This window comes from Panthera pardus, unplaced genomic scaffold, assembly GCF_024362965.1.
Source record: "Panthera pardus isolate Hobbes unplaced genomic scaffold, ASM2436296v1 HiC_scaffold_27, whole genome shotgun sequence".
Taxonomy (NCBI): Eukaryota; Metazoa; Chordata; class Mammalia; order Carnivora; family Felidae; genus Panthera; species Panthera pardus.
The window spans coordinates 113,844,743-113,863,246 of record NW_026526843.1 but is presented as its reverse complement, the minus strand read 5'-3'; the positions used below and the strand labels follow the sequence as shown (position 1 = coordinate 113,863,246).

The window sequence follows — 18,504 nt, the reverse complement described above, 5'->3', positions numbered from 1 at the left end:
GCCCCGCATCGGGCTCTGTGCTGACAGCTCAGAGCCTGGAGCCTGCTTCGGATTCTGTGTCTCCTCTCTCTGCTCCTTCCCATTCTCATGCTCTGTCTCTCAATAATAAATAAACATTAAAAAAAATAAAAACCCTCAGGAAAATGTCATCAGAAATCTAAACATCAGGGGCTGTTCATTATTCATCTTTTAATCCAATGAGCCTGTCACGTTGTCCCATAGACAGTACGTTACACACTGTAAACTTAGATAGCTACGTCTTCTTAAGAATCCAGGCCACTGGCCTCTAACTTCTAGCCCAACTCACAAATCTGTGGGAAAAGGGACAGACAGCTACCTGGAATAGAATGAGCTCTTTATGTAAACTTATCTTCTCCTTTTCATGGAAAATGTCCTCTGACTCTTTAAAATGATCCTATGTATTATTTTGATTAATTGCCTACTGTTTAGTGCACAAAAGACTCACAACTGTATTATTAAAAGCCAACTTCGGGGCGCCTGAGTGGCTCAGTCGGTTGAGCGTCCAACTTCGGCTCAGGTCATGATCTCACAGCTCGTGAGTTCGAGCCCCGCGTCGGGGTCTGTGCTGACAGCTCAGAGCCTGGAGCCTGCTTCAGATTCTGTGTCTCCCTCTCTCTCTGTCCCTCCCCCGCTCCTGCTCTCTCTCCTTCAAAAATAAATAAACATTAAAAAAAATTAAAAAGCCAACCTAATAAAAGCAAGCATTTAGGACAGAATACAAAAAAAACGTGTGGCTACTGCTAAACAGGTGAAAAAGCAGGAGGAAAGAGTCTCCTGCAGAGAGCTAGAATTGGAGCTAAGGATGGAAGTTTGAACTGTAATTCAGCAGGCAGACAAAAGTCAAAGAAAACCACTGGACAGAAAGAAGAGGACATGGAAAGGCCCAGAGATGTGGAAAAGCTTGGGCCACTGAGGGAACAGAGAGTTTCCCAAGTACAGGATATGGAATGAGAAATGATGGAAAGTGAAAGTCGAGGGGCATCTAGGTGGCTCAGACCGTTAAGCGTCTGACTTCAGCTCAGGTCATGATCTCGTGGTTCCTGAGTTTGAGCCCCGCGCGGGGGGGCAGGGGATGGGGGGGCTGACAGTGCAGAGCCTGCTTCGAATCCTCTGTCTCCCTCCGTCTCTGCTCCTGCCCTCTCAAAAATAAATAAACATTAAAAAAGAAACAGAAAACGAAACTCGAACTCCATCGGGGCCTGATTATAAAGGGCCTGGCAATCTCTGCCAACAGGGTCTGCATCTCTATCCTGGAGGAAAGCAACTTGGATAAGCACACAAGTGAATTCAGAAACCTTGAACACTGGATCTCATGCCTCATAACAGAGGGGTTCTTCTCCTGAGAAGCTCCGAGAGGCTCCCGAAGACCTGAAGCATTACTGCTACCTTATTGCAAAAATCAACCAAAAGCCGGGTACACATAGAGCCTAGGACTCAGCAGGAAGTCTCAGGGCCAAGCACAACACCTGCTACATAGCAGGCCACCTCTCAGATTTCCTGTGAAGTCCCAGCACCTTCTTAAGCATGACGGATTATGGCTGCAATGAGTTTCAACGGAACAGCTGACTCTTTGTCAAGACTCTCCTAGGTATTTACTTAGAAGTCTCTCTCTTAGATTTCCCCATGCCTACCACAGGCCTATCATATGTTAGACGCTCAGTAAATATTTGACGAATGAGAACTGACAGTGAAGAAGCCAATTAAGACCATTAAACGCAGTACTTTTCAAACCGTGGGGTATGATGGACTCGTGGGTCGTGAAGCCAGTTCAGTAGCTCAACAGCAGCTTTTTTGAAAAATAAACACTGGGAGAAAATTAGAAAATATCGGCATGCATCCCGTTTTGGGAAAGCAAATACGACTTTGTGAAACTTTGGTTTCCGTTAGATAAACTAACGTGTGTGGGAGTCTCTGTGTGTGTGCGTGTCCCGGATGTCATTGGAAAATATGTGTCCTACTTTGGGTCATGGCAATAAGGTGCTTCCAGCCTGTCTCAGGCCAAGCGGACAAGTTCACCAGAACTTCTGTGGTGCAAACCTTCACAGATACACCGAGGAATCCGTCACAGGCCCAGCAGCTGGGGTCTGACGGCAGGGACAGGAGGTGGCCCTTGCACTAACTACCGCACCGCACCCAAACTCCCAGAGCCCCCTGTGCCTGCCTTACCAGCCCACACCTACGCCCTATCTGAGGACTGGGATGCCCATGACCCTGTGGGCTCATCATGCGGTAACCTGTGCCTGCAGCTTGAGAGCTGAGTCCTCCTCAGTTGGGTGTGACATCTGCCTTAGAAGGAGGCCCAAGCTGAGGGGAGAAAAGGTGCCTACCCAGAACTTAAGTCTATTTTCCATGAAAATATATCTTCTTATAACCACACAAGGTTTACTCTTTGCCTTTGATTAGGACTTTTGTACTGACATCTTTGAAAAGGAAAGGGACAAGGACGCAGATTCGACATAGCTTCAACCACTTTATTAACCGGAAACTCAACTGGTTAACAATTAGATCAACAGAGAGCGATATTATTTTCAAATTGGGCCCAATCTCTGTCTTCTGTGTTTGTTGCAATCAATCTTCCCTCCGGGCCTACAGACAAGTTTCTGTCTGAAATCTTAAATCTGGTAACCATAGTAATGAAGCAGAGGGAAGGGGAGATCATGGAGATACACTACAGATACTCCAGCGGGGGGGGGCACCTCATTTTACCTATTATTTTCCATTTTTCTTTCTTCTATTTTTTTTTTTTTTGTAAGAGTTGCTTGCCAGAAGCTAGAGTCAAAGTGCTAGTGAGCAAACAGTTGCAGGGAAGGGAGAAGAGAGCTAGGGCAGAGATGATCTGCAAAACTAAATAATAATCCAGAATAATGGAGCAGAGATCGTGTTTCTGGTTCACTTCCCTGCTTTGCATGTCCTTGGGAGAAGCGCCACGCAAGTGCCTCCTGACGGTTTACGGTGCTCACATGCTTCGGGAACTGCTGATTTTACAATAGAACCTACGGTCCATATTCATTTGAGAAGACCCAGCTTATCGGGATCATTCAAATTCAGAAGGGAATCATGACTGGCCAGAGAAAGCAGGTTTATAGTTTTGCAGAAAATAGGTCTGTTCTGCAGCTGTGGAAAATGAAGTGCTGTCCCACCGAGGTGTCTTTCCTCAGGCTAGGCCTCACTGCCCCTCTGTCAAAAGCGCCTAATGCTTCTCCAGGTCACACCTGGGTGATTTCATCATGACGTCTCTTCAAAGTTGAGAGGAAGGGATCAAGGGCAAGACCAAACATAGAACCAATCCTATTGATTGAGCCCTCAGCTCTGGAGTTTTACTTAGCTCCCTGCAGCGACAACCAGCTCACCAAACCTTGACGCCCAATAGCACTGACTCCTCTCCCTCTGAGCTCCTTTCAGCAGAAATTGAGCACAGGGTGGGAAGAGAAGAAGGAAAGAGGTGGCTACTTGGAAGGCTGATATTACTGCTTGCAGCCTCTAGGCGGTCAAAAGGGAATAAAGGTAGGACTCCAGGAACATGGTGTGTTGACCTCCAAAAATACATCCATTCAGTGCCTAATTCTTTATGTAATGTGAGGTTATACGTTACTATTTGGGAGCTTATTTTATATTCTGTTTTACATACGCTATATTAGAATCTTCAAAATTCTAATTTTGAATTAGAAGGGGCTTGCTGCTTAAATGAAACCCTTAGAAATAATAAAATAAAATACTTTGCAAGTCAAAGACAACTGAAAGAGAAAATACACCCGAAACAAACCGTTCCTGTGGGGTTGATTATAATAGAGAAGCGTTTCTCAAAATGGATCAGAATGACTAGAAACTTCCAGGAGATCAAGGACGGTCATAGCAGGGCACAGCCTATTGAATATATCTTAACTGCACATGGGTCAGCATCTTCAATGTGTCTTCCTCTTCTAGGCTTCTTATAAGCCTCAGCAATTTTCACACACGATCACAGACTACCACAGTTAGTACGTACATAAATGGTCACCTAGTTGCTTAACCCACACGTTACCTCTATGCCCAACATCTCCCACAAATGATTAAACACTTGAATACCTTTAGCAACAAGGAAGTCACTACCTTCCAAGTTGTTGTGCTCCACGTTCAGTCACACAGTTGTTGAAAGTGAGTTTTAACTTCCTTCCACAAATGAGTTGAATTCTGTCCCCTGTAATGTCAACCAGTTGTCTCTAATTAGCAATCTTGGAGCTATTAACATAAGCCAGACTCGTCTGTTTCTAAGGTCAGCCTCTCTCTGTTCCTTCTATGGTTCCTCAAGTGGTGTGCTTTCAGGGACATCAGCGCCTTGCACCTTACCCTGCCCTCAAGGCTATCCTGTTTGTATGTCTTACCCCTTTTCCTATCCAAGGACCCAAGGACAACAGTCCATAAGCTGGGATATCAATGAAATTCTCTCTTTCTTTTTTTTTTTTTAACGTTTATTTATTTTTTGAGACAGGGAGAGACAGAGCATGAACGGGGGAGGGTCAGAGAGAGAGGGAGACACAGAATCTGAAACAGGCTCCAGGCTCTGAGCTGTCAGCACAGAGCCCGACGAGGGGCTCGAACTCACGGACTGCGAGATCATGACCTGAGCCGAAGTCGGACGTTTAACCGACTGAGCCACCCAGGCGTCCCTGAAATTCTCTCTTTCAAGAATTTGAATGAAGAGTACTCTGATTAGATGATAGTAAGGACTTGAGTTGGCAAGGTTCCCACAGGGTTGAGGCTGGGTTGGCCCAGCTGAAACATGCATAAGTAATGGAAGCTGAAAAGAGAAAAACAGAAATGGGAGAGAATAGCCATGCGAGTTTGGGAATAATCGCATTTCCTGACTTGCTCACTGGAGTTCCTGGGCTGGGGAGCCCTGCTCACACCATCGTCAATATCCTCATCATGACTCTCATCTATTGAATAGTTTTGTATACCAGGCACTGCTATAAGCCCTTAATGTGCACTATCACACTGAATCCTTTCTAAAACCCTGTAAGGAAGATGTCATTATTTCTCTTTTACTGCAGAGGAGACTGAGGCATGTAGAGGACTGAGTGACTTACCCAGCTCCCACACTGGTTAGAGGCAGAGCCAAAATTTGAAATCAGGAGTTCTGGATCCAGAAGTCAGGCTTCTTACCTTTACGGGGCACTGCTTCCCTGTCCTTGGAGATTCATGAGATTTTCTACAATATTTTATATAGTAATTTCTTAAAGAAATTCCCCATTTATTTAAGCAACTGCGAAGCAGGTTTCTGTCTTTTTAAACAAATCCTCCCCGATTAAAATACAGTAAGATTAAAAGATACTAACTCCTGGCCAAATGGCACAGACAGGTGCCTTTGAGCTGCTCTGTAGTTGCACTAGAAAGTAGGCTCAGTTAACAAAATGAGGCTGCCTTTACATCAATCGCTTTTCTGTAACATATCTGTAATACTCTTATGTATCTTCCAGAGGCAGTGCGTTTCAAGGTGCTATTAGACAAACAATGCCATCTAACTTCCCTTTAGTTATTCCAGCCTAACATTACCCCTTCCACAGTATGCTATTGGTCTGTACATTCCTTTACCACAGCAGATATCACATTATATTGGAATCATTTGTGTGTATCAGTGTTTCCCAACCTGGGCACTACGGAAATCTGAAGCTAGATAATTCATGCTTTGCTGTGGGGGAGTGTCCTGTGCATTGTAGGATGTTCAGCAGTATCCTGGCCTCTACCCTCTAGATGCCAATAGCATCGTCTCCCCCATTATGACAACTAAAAAATGTCTCCAGACATTGCCCATATCCCCTAGTGGGTGGAATCACTCTTGGTTGAGAACCACTGGTCCACATGTTCTAACACTCCCCCACCCCAAACAATCCCACACTGACTTCAAGGGCAGGACTCGGTCTCTTTTATCCTTACTTCTTTTCAATGTTTGGTGCATCATAATGCTTAATAAATCTTAATTGAATAAAACTATAGTAACTTGCATTCAAATGCTGTTTTGTACTTATAAGCCTGGAGTCCCTGTATATCTGTATCTGGATTTGGTCAGGAAAACAGAGACACTAATACACTACCAGAACAAGGGGTTTAATATAGATATTAGGGTTTATATGAACATGAGAGTAACTACAGGAATGAAGGTCTAGAAGGCTATAGCCAGAAAAAAAGGACTTGAACCTGAAGCTCTGGGTCGAAAAGAAGGTATTCACAGGGAAATCTGAGAAGCCACCATATCCAGCCTGGAAAGTGAGATCATAAAATGCGGGCCCACAGAAACATCTGTTATTCCACAACGTCTAACAAAGCAGCCTCATCTGACATCCTCAGACTTCCAAAAATAATAGCCTCTGCCTCCCTTCCACTTTTGAAATTTCTCAGATTCCTCTCACGGAGAAACCTTAACCTGGAGCCAATCAAGAAGGGAATTCTGGGAAGTGTAGTTTTCACCAGCTTTAGGCAGGCTCTTGTACAGGAATAGCAGTGGCAGGTAAAAAAAGATAATCCCATAGAGTAATCGTTTTTTGACACTAAGTGTATATATGGAGAGAAAGGGGGAAAGAGAGAGAGAGAGAGAGAGAGAGGACAGGAGGGAGGGAGAGAGGGACTGGAGCACATAAACGGTCTGGAGAATTTGGCAGAGTCACAATCATCCAAGTGAGAAAGCAAGTAAGTGCTTGATGTGATTTTGTGGCTGCTGCTGTTCTTGTTTTTCGTTTGGCAGAGGGCTCGTCCTCTGATCACCCGTCCCTTTCAGGCTGTGCTCTGTAGACAGTTTCAATGTTCACTTTGTTTGCACCCTGAACAGATGGCAAACTATGTTAATAATCGAACAGCTCATACTCCAGATGGAGGATGTTCCCCTTCATGCTTCTTAGATTTTCGGGTGTCTTCTGAGCATTCTAGCTAGACCAGAATTGACAGAGACTACGAGGAAAGAATTTCCAGACACAAGGCACGGCCTTGCTCTTGAGGAATCGAAACATCACCAGCATGTTATCGATTTCTGAACCACTCTCTAGGACTACAGCTGACATTAAGTAAAAATATTTCTGCTTTATAGATACTGACCCAAAAATCAAACAATTACTTTTAAATAATGGACTTCCAGTCCATTAAAAGTATGGTGCTGTAGGTGAGGTGTGGTCCAAAGTAGAGTGAAGTATGTATTGCACTTTAGAAAATTAGATTCAAAATATACATCGAAAAGACGTATACTTCAGAGACTGTATGGCCCATGGAGTCTCAACCTTTTCACAGAAAAGGTCTGCTGACACCTGGGCTAGAAGACGAGCAGCAGGAGTTAAGGTCTGAGAGGTAACGGGGACATTGCAAGGACTTGTCTTTTACTGAGTGAGGTGAGACCCACTGGAGAGTTTTGAACTGATGAAGATCTGACTTGACTCACATTTTCACAGGATCCCTCTAGTTGCTGCACTGAGAATAGACATTATTGTTGGGAGAGAGGGTCTGGAAGCCAGGGGACCAGGAAGAAGACTATTAAAATAATTCTGGTGGGAACAGTTCTGATGAGCCACCATTGGGTGGCTCAGACCAGAATGTAGCATTGTGGGGAGTAAAAGGTGACTACATTCTGGTTTGGAGATTGGGCTGACTGGGCTTGCTGGTCCTAGGTGTGTTGCAATAGCCCCCTGCAGGTGCAAGGGAGGCTAGAAAATGCAGTCTCCCCATGTGCGCATGTGTGACCGGCTAAAACAGGGTCTCTTAAGTTGGGGTGATTTTGCAGTGTGTGGCGATGTCCAGGGACATTTTTTCATCGTCACAACTTGGAAGGAAGGGTGCTACTTGCATCTCGTGGGTAGCAGCCAGGGCTGCTGCTAAATATCCTAAAATACACAACACAGCTCCCTACCACAAGTAATTACCTGGTCCTAAGTGTCAATAGTGCTGCAGTTAAAAAGTCCTGAGGTAAAGAGGATCCACCACTGGAAATCTTAGAAAAATGGTTTTTGGGGATAACTGGGAGTCTTAGCCCAATGCCATCCCTGGGTCCCAACCCCTGGCAAGGCATTTGTAGGCTGTGGCAACATCAGTTCTGGAATCCCAGCTCATAGCACAGCTGAGTTCCGTTTGTCCTCCTTGCCCACTATTTCTCCGTTGTTACTGGAGGTGAGCTTTGTCCTGAATAAGAGGCCCAGGGGGCTTTTGTTTTCATATGGAGACTTGTAAACCAAGTCATGTGACCGAGGCAATGAAGGAGACTTTGTGTAATGGTGGCTAAGTGATACACAGGACCACAGTGCAGGTGGTGATTTAAGAGATCTGTGAAAAAAATGTTCCATTAATTAGAATTTCATAAGATAAAACCGATGTTTGGGGAGGACAACAGATCTACAGGAATTTCATTCTCTTCACCAACCCAAATGGATGGCATGTCAGTTCAAATACCCTTAATATTATGCAAATACTTCTTAGTCTTTTGCTATGGGAAATAACTGATAAGGTCTAATTTATTTGATGAAATATTTGCATATATCTAATATATACTGTCTTTTCATTTGCCTAGCATTATTATTTTGACTTCCAAATAGATGGATAAATGAAAAATGTTTCTTTGTATTTGGCATGTTTGTCTATGCCATTTATTTTCTTTGCAAATAAGTATACAGTTTTTGCTAAGATTGTTCATGAGTTTGATCTAAATTTATGTATTTTCACACTATCTGGGCTGCTCACTAGTTTAATGGTGGGCCAAAAAAATGGACAGTGTTTCAAATATAGACCACAAATACCTCTGTTTTATTTATTTATTTATTTATTTGAGAAGGAGAAAGCACAAGGGGGGGTGAGGGGCAGAGGGAGAGAGAGGAGAGAGAGAGAGAGAGAGAGAGAGAGAGAGAGAGAGAGAGAGAGAGAATCTTAAGAATCTGAAGCTCCACGCTCAGCCTGGAGCCCAACACGGGGCTTGATCCCACGACCCTGGGATCATGTCCTGAGCCAAAATCAAGAGTCGGCCACAAGGCTATCGAGTCTGTAGTGAGAGGGATAGGGATGAAAGTTCTTTGAGGAATATCGACCCAGAGGCTGCAGAAAGGACTGCGACTGGCAAAGAGAGGGAGATCAACTAAGAGACGATCACTAGCCCCTTCTCTCCCCCGGGGAACATATCCTTTCTGAACCTTTACTCAGAATCAAGAGGATCACCGCAAGCACAGTTACTGAATAACTGTCACAGGACTAGCACTGTACCGGGGGATGGGGTTACAGAGGTGACTTTGCATACTCTCAGGAGTTCACCCTCTGGTGACTGAAGACAATAGTAGAAATCAGCTATCAAAATCCAGAGTTCCTGACTACCTATTCTTTAACATAATTGGGAAGCAAAAATTTTTAAATAATAAAAAGGAAAATTGGAAATGTATTCTAAAAAGCAATAGGTAGCTAAACAGTCTTTTCCAGATTAGGGCAATCATAGATGATTTGCACATTGCCTTGTATATGTCAGCTACATTACCATGGATACCCTCACCAATTCTGGAGACTTGAGGCACATCTGACCACCAATAAATCTTTGTATGTATCTCAAGCATGTGTCTTATATTATTCTCTATACCCCCCGCAAAAAAACCCAAAAAACAAACAAACAAAAAAAAACAAACCAAGGTCTTATTCATCTTTTGGTTCCCATGGTTCTCAAAATAAAGCCCCAAACAGGCAGTGTGGTTTGCAAGGCCCTACATGACCCAGCCCCTGGTCACTTGTGACACCTTGTGTCACTCCACTTTGCCCCTGCATTCCAGGAGCCTTCCTACCCCCTCTCCATTGCAGCAAACCCTCCCATGTGAGACATCTCTCAACTCTGCCTTCACATCTTTAATGCCTTTGATTTTTCAAGTCTCTAACAAAATGTCACTTTCTCAGGGAATTCTTCTCCTATCTGCCAGATTAGGTCAGGTCCCCCATTAATAAGCTCGCATAGTACCCTGTACCTATCCTTCAGAGTCCTTATCATAGTTTCTAATTATGTATTCCTGTGATTATTTTATTTACATTTGTCTACATCAAGATTGTGAGCTCCTTGAAGAAAAGAATTTGATCTGTTTTGCTTACCACTGGGTCCCTCGCAAATGACACAGTGCCTGGCATCTCCTTAGGCATTTTCTGTCTGACTACTCAATCTAAAACATCCTCTCTGCCACTCATCTCTCCTAAGTCTCTTACCTTGATTGTTTTTCTTCAAAACATCCATCATATATCCGTGTGTGTGTGTGTGTGTGTGTGTGTGTCTGGGAATATCTTGTATGTGTGTACACATATATGTATATATGTATATGTGGGAGAATGTGTTTGTGGGTGTGCATACATCATTTCTTTCCTTGTTACTGCCTGTTTTCCCCAATAGAATGTAAACTCCAAAAAACCCGAAACTTCACCTTCTTGTTTACTGCTCTAGCCCCACCACATACCCAGCACATAATAGGTCCTCAATGAATATTTGTTGGAAATACAAATTCACGAATGGCAAGTGCTCAAAAAATGAATACCGGAAGGTTCCTTGTGCAAAAATTAATATAGCAATATGATGCACTGAAAAGAGATGCTCCAATGATAAGTTTTCTTCTGGAAAAATTGCTATGGACTGTCTGCCAGAAGGACACTTTGACAGTTTTCATTCATTTTACCACAACTCATTAATCAACAAAGGGTCATATTTGGTTTACTTTACTTTAAATTTGTTGTTCTGCCAAGTTCAGTCAGAGTCTTCATCCATAATCTTAAATGAAGCTATTTGGGGTTTGATAGGGAAAAATTCATAAAACTCAAAGACTTCCAGAGTCTTTGGAATCAGACAGTTAGGGGATCAGAAAGACTTGGATTTGAACCTCAGCTTCAACATTAGTAATATAATTTGGGGAAGTCACATGACTTTCCCCAGTCTCGGTTTCTCCTGAAAGCATGTGATTTCCATGGTCAGTTTGGTGATAGGACTGACTGTGGTTTTAAGTGCTTAGTACATAGTTATAATCAATAAATTATACTTATTTATTATTCGTATTGATCCCCAAGCCCCTGTGACACAAAGGAGGAAATTGAGGCTGCAAGACTTGAGAATTTCTCAAGGCCATCCCTGCCACCCAAGTCCAGGTAATAGAAATCAGCAGGCCTTACAGCTAAACATTATCCAACCTTCATTTGCTCAGGGGACTTTTTTGGTGAACACCTGCTGGGTTTTGGACTCACAGTGTTTTCTAAGGAGGGCCAGAGCCTCCATTATGTCCCCGTATTGATCGAGGCTTACTACATACAGCCTTCAGTTCCAGCTGAGCCCTTTCCTGTTCCAACAGAAGAGAGCCTCGGTCCAATCAAAGAATCTGGGTGAGAAATGTGATGGAAAGAACTTTCCCCTACACCAGTTTTTAGGAATCCTTTTCTTTCCTCCTTTCTAGGGTATAAGAGAAAAATTGGAACCATGAGCTCCACTAAAATCTTTCATTTTATAAATGCCATGTCCTTTAATTATATCGAAATCATTCGCTTCTGACGAACAATTCACTACATTGCAATTCTGGTGAGCTTTAGGTCCAATTTCACATCTAGACAGGAGGTATTACAGACACAGAAATGAGTAAACTTTACAGTAAGTAAAAGTGAGGCCTGAATTAAATAAAATAATAAATCTCAAATGAGTTGCATGGTGCCATGGCAGTGCTTCATGCGGCAGGACAGGACTTAAGGAGATTTTCTAGGAGTGGGATATAGAAATTGAACATATTGAAGCTTGGGATGATTCATTTTCTGTGGGAATTTAATCAGTGCATAACCAAAGAGAGTGAGCTAGAAGTATTTACTGTTCAAAGTTACTGAAGATGGTGGGTCAGCAGCAATACTTAACTAATCGGTTTCCCGGCTAATTAGAAGAAGTGGAGACTATCTGAGTAAGATTCTTTCCTTACTGGGAAGATCTGATTCTCCCTGTGAATATGTTCAACTGAGCTGTGCCTACAGATTGCTCTTTATTTTAGCGTCAGCTTATCCCTGACTCAAGCTCATCTCCTTCTTACCCTCATATAGGAATCCTGCCATATTACCATAACATTTTATGCTGAACCTGTTATAAAGGCAATTAGTCATTCATTACAACACAGAAACTCAAATTGTTGCAATTATGTTTTCTGAATCAAAACCATACCGTTTGATGTGGAGAATTTAAGGTTCTGTATTTAAAATGCGTCGGATGAGTCATAACGGTGAATAAGAAGACCCTTAAACTAGCATTCGTATCTCCTGCATATGAAAAATTAAATGGATAACTCCTACCTACGACAAATTTATCTTTTGCGATGGAGGATTTTAAAGAATGGATTTAATTAGCTGTAACTATGCTCACAAGCATACTTGGAAGTACCGCTGAATGAATGAGGAAAGTATTTTTAAGAGCAGAAAAAAACCCTCTTAAAATTCCCTTTTGTTCATTACGCAACAAACGTTTATTAAGCACCCACGGTTTGTTGGGTACCGGACAACATAATGAGAACCCAAGCTGGCATCATTCTACTCTAGCTCTGGTCTTTCCTCGGATGAGTTCATCTCTTCAGCTGTCCATTCACAGTATGTGAGGCAAGACTATAGAAACTAAATGAATGAGTCAGTCTGAAAAGAAACATGGATGTGGGTATTTAGGTTTCCTTTTGTTCTGCGTGCTAAAGCAGTTTACTAGCTAACCACCTTTCCTGTTGCTTCAGGGATCCAGGAATTTAAAAAGAATCTTATCTCACGTAGGCAGTGAACTATATGCTTAATCGTGAGTTTCTAAATGTTTATAGAGGTGAGGACAGCAATTTGCAAGATTCTACAGATATGGAAAGGAAAAACAGCACAGTAAATTTAGGCAGATAAGGGGAAATGTACTTTGAGGAATAGTTTCCATTATGAAAAGTAATTTTAGACTTAATAATATAGAATAGTTTCCGCATTTTAGAGCTGGACCTTAGAGCTCATCGAGGTCACTGGTTTCCAACCTTCTGCATCAGGGTCACTGGATTTTAAATCGCCCTAGAGATTCTAATTCATTTGATCTGGAAGGAGTTAGGAGGTGAGGCAGGCATGCATATACTTGTAAAAGTTCCCCAACGGTCAAAGCTGAGGCCCATAAATCTAGTCCAGCCTTGATATTTTTGGTATGAGATCCCTGAGGCCTTTAAAAAATAAAGAGCTTGCTTAAGATCAACAGCAGCTTACAACCCTTGGAGCCTGAGCTAGAACCCAAATATCCAAATTCCTAGTCTGTATCTCTCTTTACTAAACCGACTGACACAGTTTCTACTTCTCTCACTCAGTAGTTGAGATCTAATTACCAGTTGGTAATAGAAAGTCAAGACTGCCTATAACCCATGTGACTCCTAAGTCCCCTCCCTCTAATGACCTGTGTGCTTCCTTTCTTGCTAAGGACCGAATAAGTCTTCTGATAGCACTGCAATGCTTAATATATCTATTTATTCCATATTTAAAAATACCTTTTTAAATACTTCATTTAGAACTTCATTCTTTATTTTTTTATGTTTATTTATTTGTTTTGAGGGGAGGGGCAGGGAGAAAGGAAGAGAGAGAATCCCAAGCAGGCTCTGCACTAAGAGCGGGAACTCTATCCCACAAACTGTGAGATCGCGACCTGAGCCAAAATCAAGAGTTAGACGCTCAACCGACTGAGCCACCAAGGCGCCTCTACGATTCACATTTTAAGGCAAAGAAAACAGATTCAATATTTGAATCTGAGTCCAATTAAAGTCTTCATTATTGAGCTTATATAGATAGCTGGGCACATGAAAGTACTCTAATGTCAGGCTCAGTTTTCTTAGCCAGTTACCTTATATGATAACACCTTGAGGTTGAACACTTCCAGTGGGTTCTGAAAGTTCCATGCAAGTAGGGCTCTTATCCAACTTCATCAACTGTTTCTGAGTGCCTAGCAAAATGCCCGCCATAGACTCAACACTCAATAATTCATTGTTGCATGAGAAATTCCTTAATACATTTTGTTAAGAAATAAGACAGAGTATCTTGAACCAACTTGTATAGGACAATCCCATATAAATAAAAGTACTGAGATGATTTTATAAAGGTAGTTTTACAGTTACTTTATTCTAAGAGCTCTAGTGTGATTTTCCTGATAAAAATTTGTCCTTGCTGTACCACTTGAATTACAGTTGGGCTCTCATTCATATCATGTTAAAAGTACTTCACTCAGGGGCCGTCTGAGTAGCTCAGTCGGTTAAGCATCTGACTCTTGGTTTCAGTTCAGGTCATGATCTCACGGTTTGTGAGTTCAAGCCCCACGTAGGGCTCTGCACTGACAGTGTGGAGCCTGCTTGGGATTCTCTCCTTCCTTCCTCTCCTTCCTTCTCTCTCTCTGTCTCTCTCTCAAAATAAATAAATAAACATTCAGTATATCTTTTATATGTGGCTTAAGGCACAACTGATGTGCAATAAAAACTCATGAAATAAAATTAATACCAAGTTCTCTTGTGTTTTGGGAAACATAACCATTGTTATTATCTGGCAAAATAAAAAATGCAGTGCCTTTGGTGATTCCCAGGGGTTGTACAGTATTGTGGAAGGCAGTGAACTAGTTTCCAAAGAAGATTCAATCGATGGTTATTTAGAACTAAACTTTTATTAAGTAGGTCATTTCAGTTCCACTCTTTCGACTCCACCATTTTGACCCAACCACACACCAAGATTCCATACGTTTGACTCTACTAAGGCTATCTGCACTTTACCCTGAGGTTATACTTTTTCAGTCTTTTATCTAATTCACGTTGAAATAATCAACACAAAACACCACTGACATCTGCTAAAATGACCCGTGTTTAAATATGGTAGAGATAACTAACAAAAGAATCAATGATAAAAATTCACACTAGAAAACAAGTGTTGGTGAGGATATGGAGAAAAGGGAACCCTCAGGCACTGTTGGTGGGAATGCAAACTGGTGTAGCCGCTCTAGAAAACAGTATGGAAGTTCCTCAAAAAGTTAAAAATAGAACTACCCTATAATCCAGCAATCACACTACGATGTACCCAAAGAATACAAAAACACTAATTCTTAGGGATACATTCACCTCTATATTTATGGCAGCATTATTTACAATAGCTAAATTACGGAAGCAGCCCAAGTGTCCATCGATTGATGAATGCATAAAGAAGATATTGTGTACACACACACACAATGGAGTATTACTCAGCCATAAAAAAGAACGAAATCTTGCCATTTGCAACGACATGGATGGAGCTAGAAAGTACAATGCTAAGTGAAAAAGTCAGTCAGAGAAAGACAAATACCATATAATTTCACTCATATGTGGAATTTAAGAAACAAAACAAATGAGCAAAGGGAAGACAGACAGAGAGAGAGAATCAGATCAAGAAACAGACTCTTAACTGTAGAGAACAAACTGATGGTTCCCAGAGGAGGTATGAGGGGGATAGGTGAAATAGGTGATACAGATTAAGGAGTACGCTTATCGTGATGAGCAATGAATAATGTATAGAATTGCTGAATCACTGTATTGCACACCTGAAACTAATATTGTATACTAACAATATTAGAAAATAAAACAATTTTAAAAATTGGATCACCTAAAAAAAATCGACACCAGAAAAATCAGTCATGGTCAAAATATTCAACACCACATAGTGGATGTTTAATCTCTGATATATAACTGAGATCAACTAGAAGACCAGAGGGGAAACAGGTATGCATATAAGGGGTTAATATTAGATCTAATATTAACCTTAAAGCCAATGTTAATGGAAGGAACTAGGCTGTGAATGGGCCACAAAACTAGAAGTTCCTAGCTTAGGGCCAGGTACACAGCAGGGATTCAGTAAATGATTTTGTGAATGAGTGAATGAAGCGTGAATGAGTAAATGAACAAATGGTGCTCTACATGGAGTAGAAAATTGGGATTTGGAGACTTGGCTTTAAAATAGTTCATTCAGGGGGCGCCTGGGTGGCTCAGTCGGTTAAGCGGCCGACTTCGGCTCAGGTCATGATCTCATGGTCTGTGAGTTAGGGCCCCGCGTCGGGCTCTGTGCTGACAGCTCAGAGCCTGGAGCCTGTTTCAGATTCTGTGTCTCCCTCTCTCTGACCCTCCCCTGTTCATGCTCTGTCTCTCCCTGTCTCAAAAAATAAATAAACGTTAAAAAAATTAAAAAAAAAAAATAGCTCATTCAGGGGCGCCTGGGTGGCTCAGTCGGTTAAGCGTCCAACTTCGGCTCAGGACATGATCTCACTGTTTGTGAGTTCGAGCCCCGTGTTGGACTCTGTGCTGACGGCTCAGAGCCTGGAGCCTGCTTCGGATTCTGTGTCTCCCTCTCTCTCTGCCCCTCCCCCACTTGTGTTCTGTCTCTCTCTGTCTCTCAAAAATGAATAAATGTAAAAAAAAATTTTAAATAGTTCATTCAAAGTTATGGATTAATAAACCAGATTTGGGGAAAGTCAGTGCTGAATATAATGTGTTTCTGTTTGTTAATTAATTAAAATGACCACAAAGTCATGATTCTTACTCTTAATCTCTCAGCCTGAAATTTAATGAACTGTATCTGTTCCATGAATAATTGAGTTGAACTTGAAAGAGAATTCCACATTCCCAAAGCCTCCCACACTACCAGTTAACTGTGATTTATCCTTTTACTTCTGAAGAATTTTAAGCATCTTCCATCTGATTTGACTGACAACCAATCTGTGCTTCCTCTGTCTTTATTCTCCCAGGAAGAAGATGTTACTCGTGAAAGTCGTTTTAATTTCAGTGGTTATGGGATGGGTCACTGCCTCCAAGTGAAAGATGGAACAGCTGTCAAGGCCACACCTGCCAACCCGCTCCCACAACCCCCAAAAGATGCAGATGCCATCAAGAAGAAGTTTGTGGACCGGGCAAAAAGGATTGACACGATATCTCGAGCTGCCTTCCCATTGGCCTTCCTCATTTTCAACATCTTTTACTGGATCACATACAAGATCATTCGGCATGAAGATGTCCACAAGAAATAGATGTGCCCTTCGGACCCTGGACTTTCTTGCCTAATTGTTGTGCTTGTAAATACACAGTGAAATTGTCTTTCTATCACTTTGACAGAGGAGATGACTAAGGGAGGGGGGAGGGAAGATCACGAGGGCAGGTTTCCTGGCACGTACATGAATAAAGATAAGTTATCTGGGCAATGATGGAAAATGTTTGCACAAAATTAAGGTGTTGCAGAATCACGTGAGCATAATTCCCTTCATAGTCTTTAGCATTGTTATTTCAGGTGATGTATTAATTAGACAGGATATGCAAGGTCAAGTGCTTGGGAGCTATTTGGTTTGGTTTTGACTAATTCTGGTACTGAAAAGTTAGCTTAAAACACACACACACACACACACACACACACACACACACACACACACACAGAAGGAAAATGCTTACCATCTGACCATAGTGACTAGCCTATAGTGAGTTGAGGACCAAACTTTTTCAGGAAAATGCTGCCTCGTTTTTAAAACAAGTACCCTGAGCTACGTTCTTTATGGTGTCTGTAATTAGTGTTTCACCCGAGAAATCCTTTTGTGGGTTGTAAATTATTTCTATTTATTGAGAAAACAACAACAAAAAATAAGCACCAACCACAAAGAACAGATTTCTACTTTACTGTCCGTGTAGGTGTGCAATTTAATATTATTTTTTGTTCCTCAGTGTAATTTGGGGGTTTAAACTGTGTATTGTGTAATTGATTTGATAGTATACCCTCTTAAAAATAGATGCCCATCTTATTTTAGATCCCAATCAGCACACTGTATTTTTTTTGCTTTGACTATATTGACATGCGACTTTAACTGCTCAAGTGTCACTTAGCCATTGCAGCCTCTCGGCCACAGTATTTATGGAGATGGTATGTCCTGAACGGTGTAGCTCATATTAGCTTGAACTTTCCATTTCTGCTCTCATTGTAGGTGTAACTACTAGTCCTAATGTCAAACGACCATGATTTCTACTGTCAATCCAAGTGAATATCGTTTTAAATATCCTTAATTAACTTACAGAATTTTAAAATTGTACTGTGATTTTCATAACCCGTTGCCTTTTTGGTACCAGAGCTACGTGGTTTGAATCCTGGCTACATGTTTTAAGTAAGAAAACAAATAAAAGACGTATTTTTGCTTACTCAGATAAAAGACAACCTGTAAAAATATAATGAGAAACTTAAATTTTACATGTGCTGTAAAAGGGATTATTAAAAAATATTTGTTCAATTTCAATAAAGCTAAGTGTGCCACAAAACTTCCCTAAGAGTCTTTCAATTTTTGCACTACAATGTGAATAATTTACATGACAATGGTCACCTGCATTTTTGTTTCTGGTCTTCCTTGTGAGCTTAAAGCACTTATAGCTATTACACTATGTTCTAATTTAATAGGAGCTTATAGTGTCCCCAAGAAGAAAGAAAAAAGAAGTCATTCTCATTGTAGAAACAGAGAAATGGGGATGTGGA

At 41.6% G+C, this 18,504-nt stretch overlaps 1 protein-coding gene across 4 annotated transcripts in view; it reads left to right on the top strand.

Moving 5' to 3' along the window:
• GLRA2 (glycine receptor alpha 2) overlaps window positions 1-18,293 on the top strand; it is a 171,954-nt gene extending 153,661 nt beyond the window's left edge. For all 4 annotated transcript variants that reach the window (XM_019417933.2, XM_019417932.2, XM_053891824.1 and 1 more), the window contains one exon: window positions 16,748-18,293. In XM_019417933.2, coding sequence (XP_019273478.1) covers window positions 16,748-17,026 — 279 coding nt within the window. In that variant the 3' untranslated portion in view covers window positions 17,027-18,293. The remainder of the gene's footprint in view (window positions 1-16,747) is intronic.
• The last annotated feature ends 211 nt before the right edge of the window (window positions 18,294-18,504 follow it).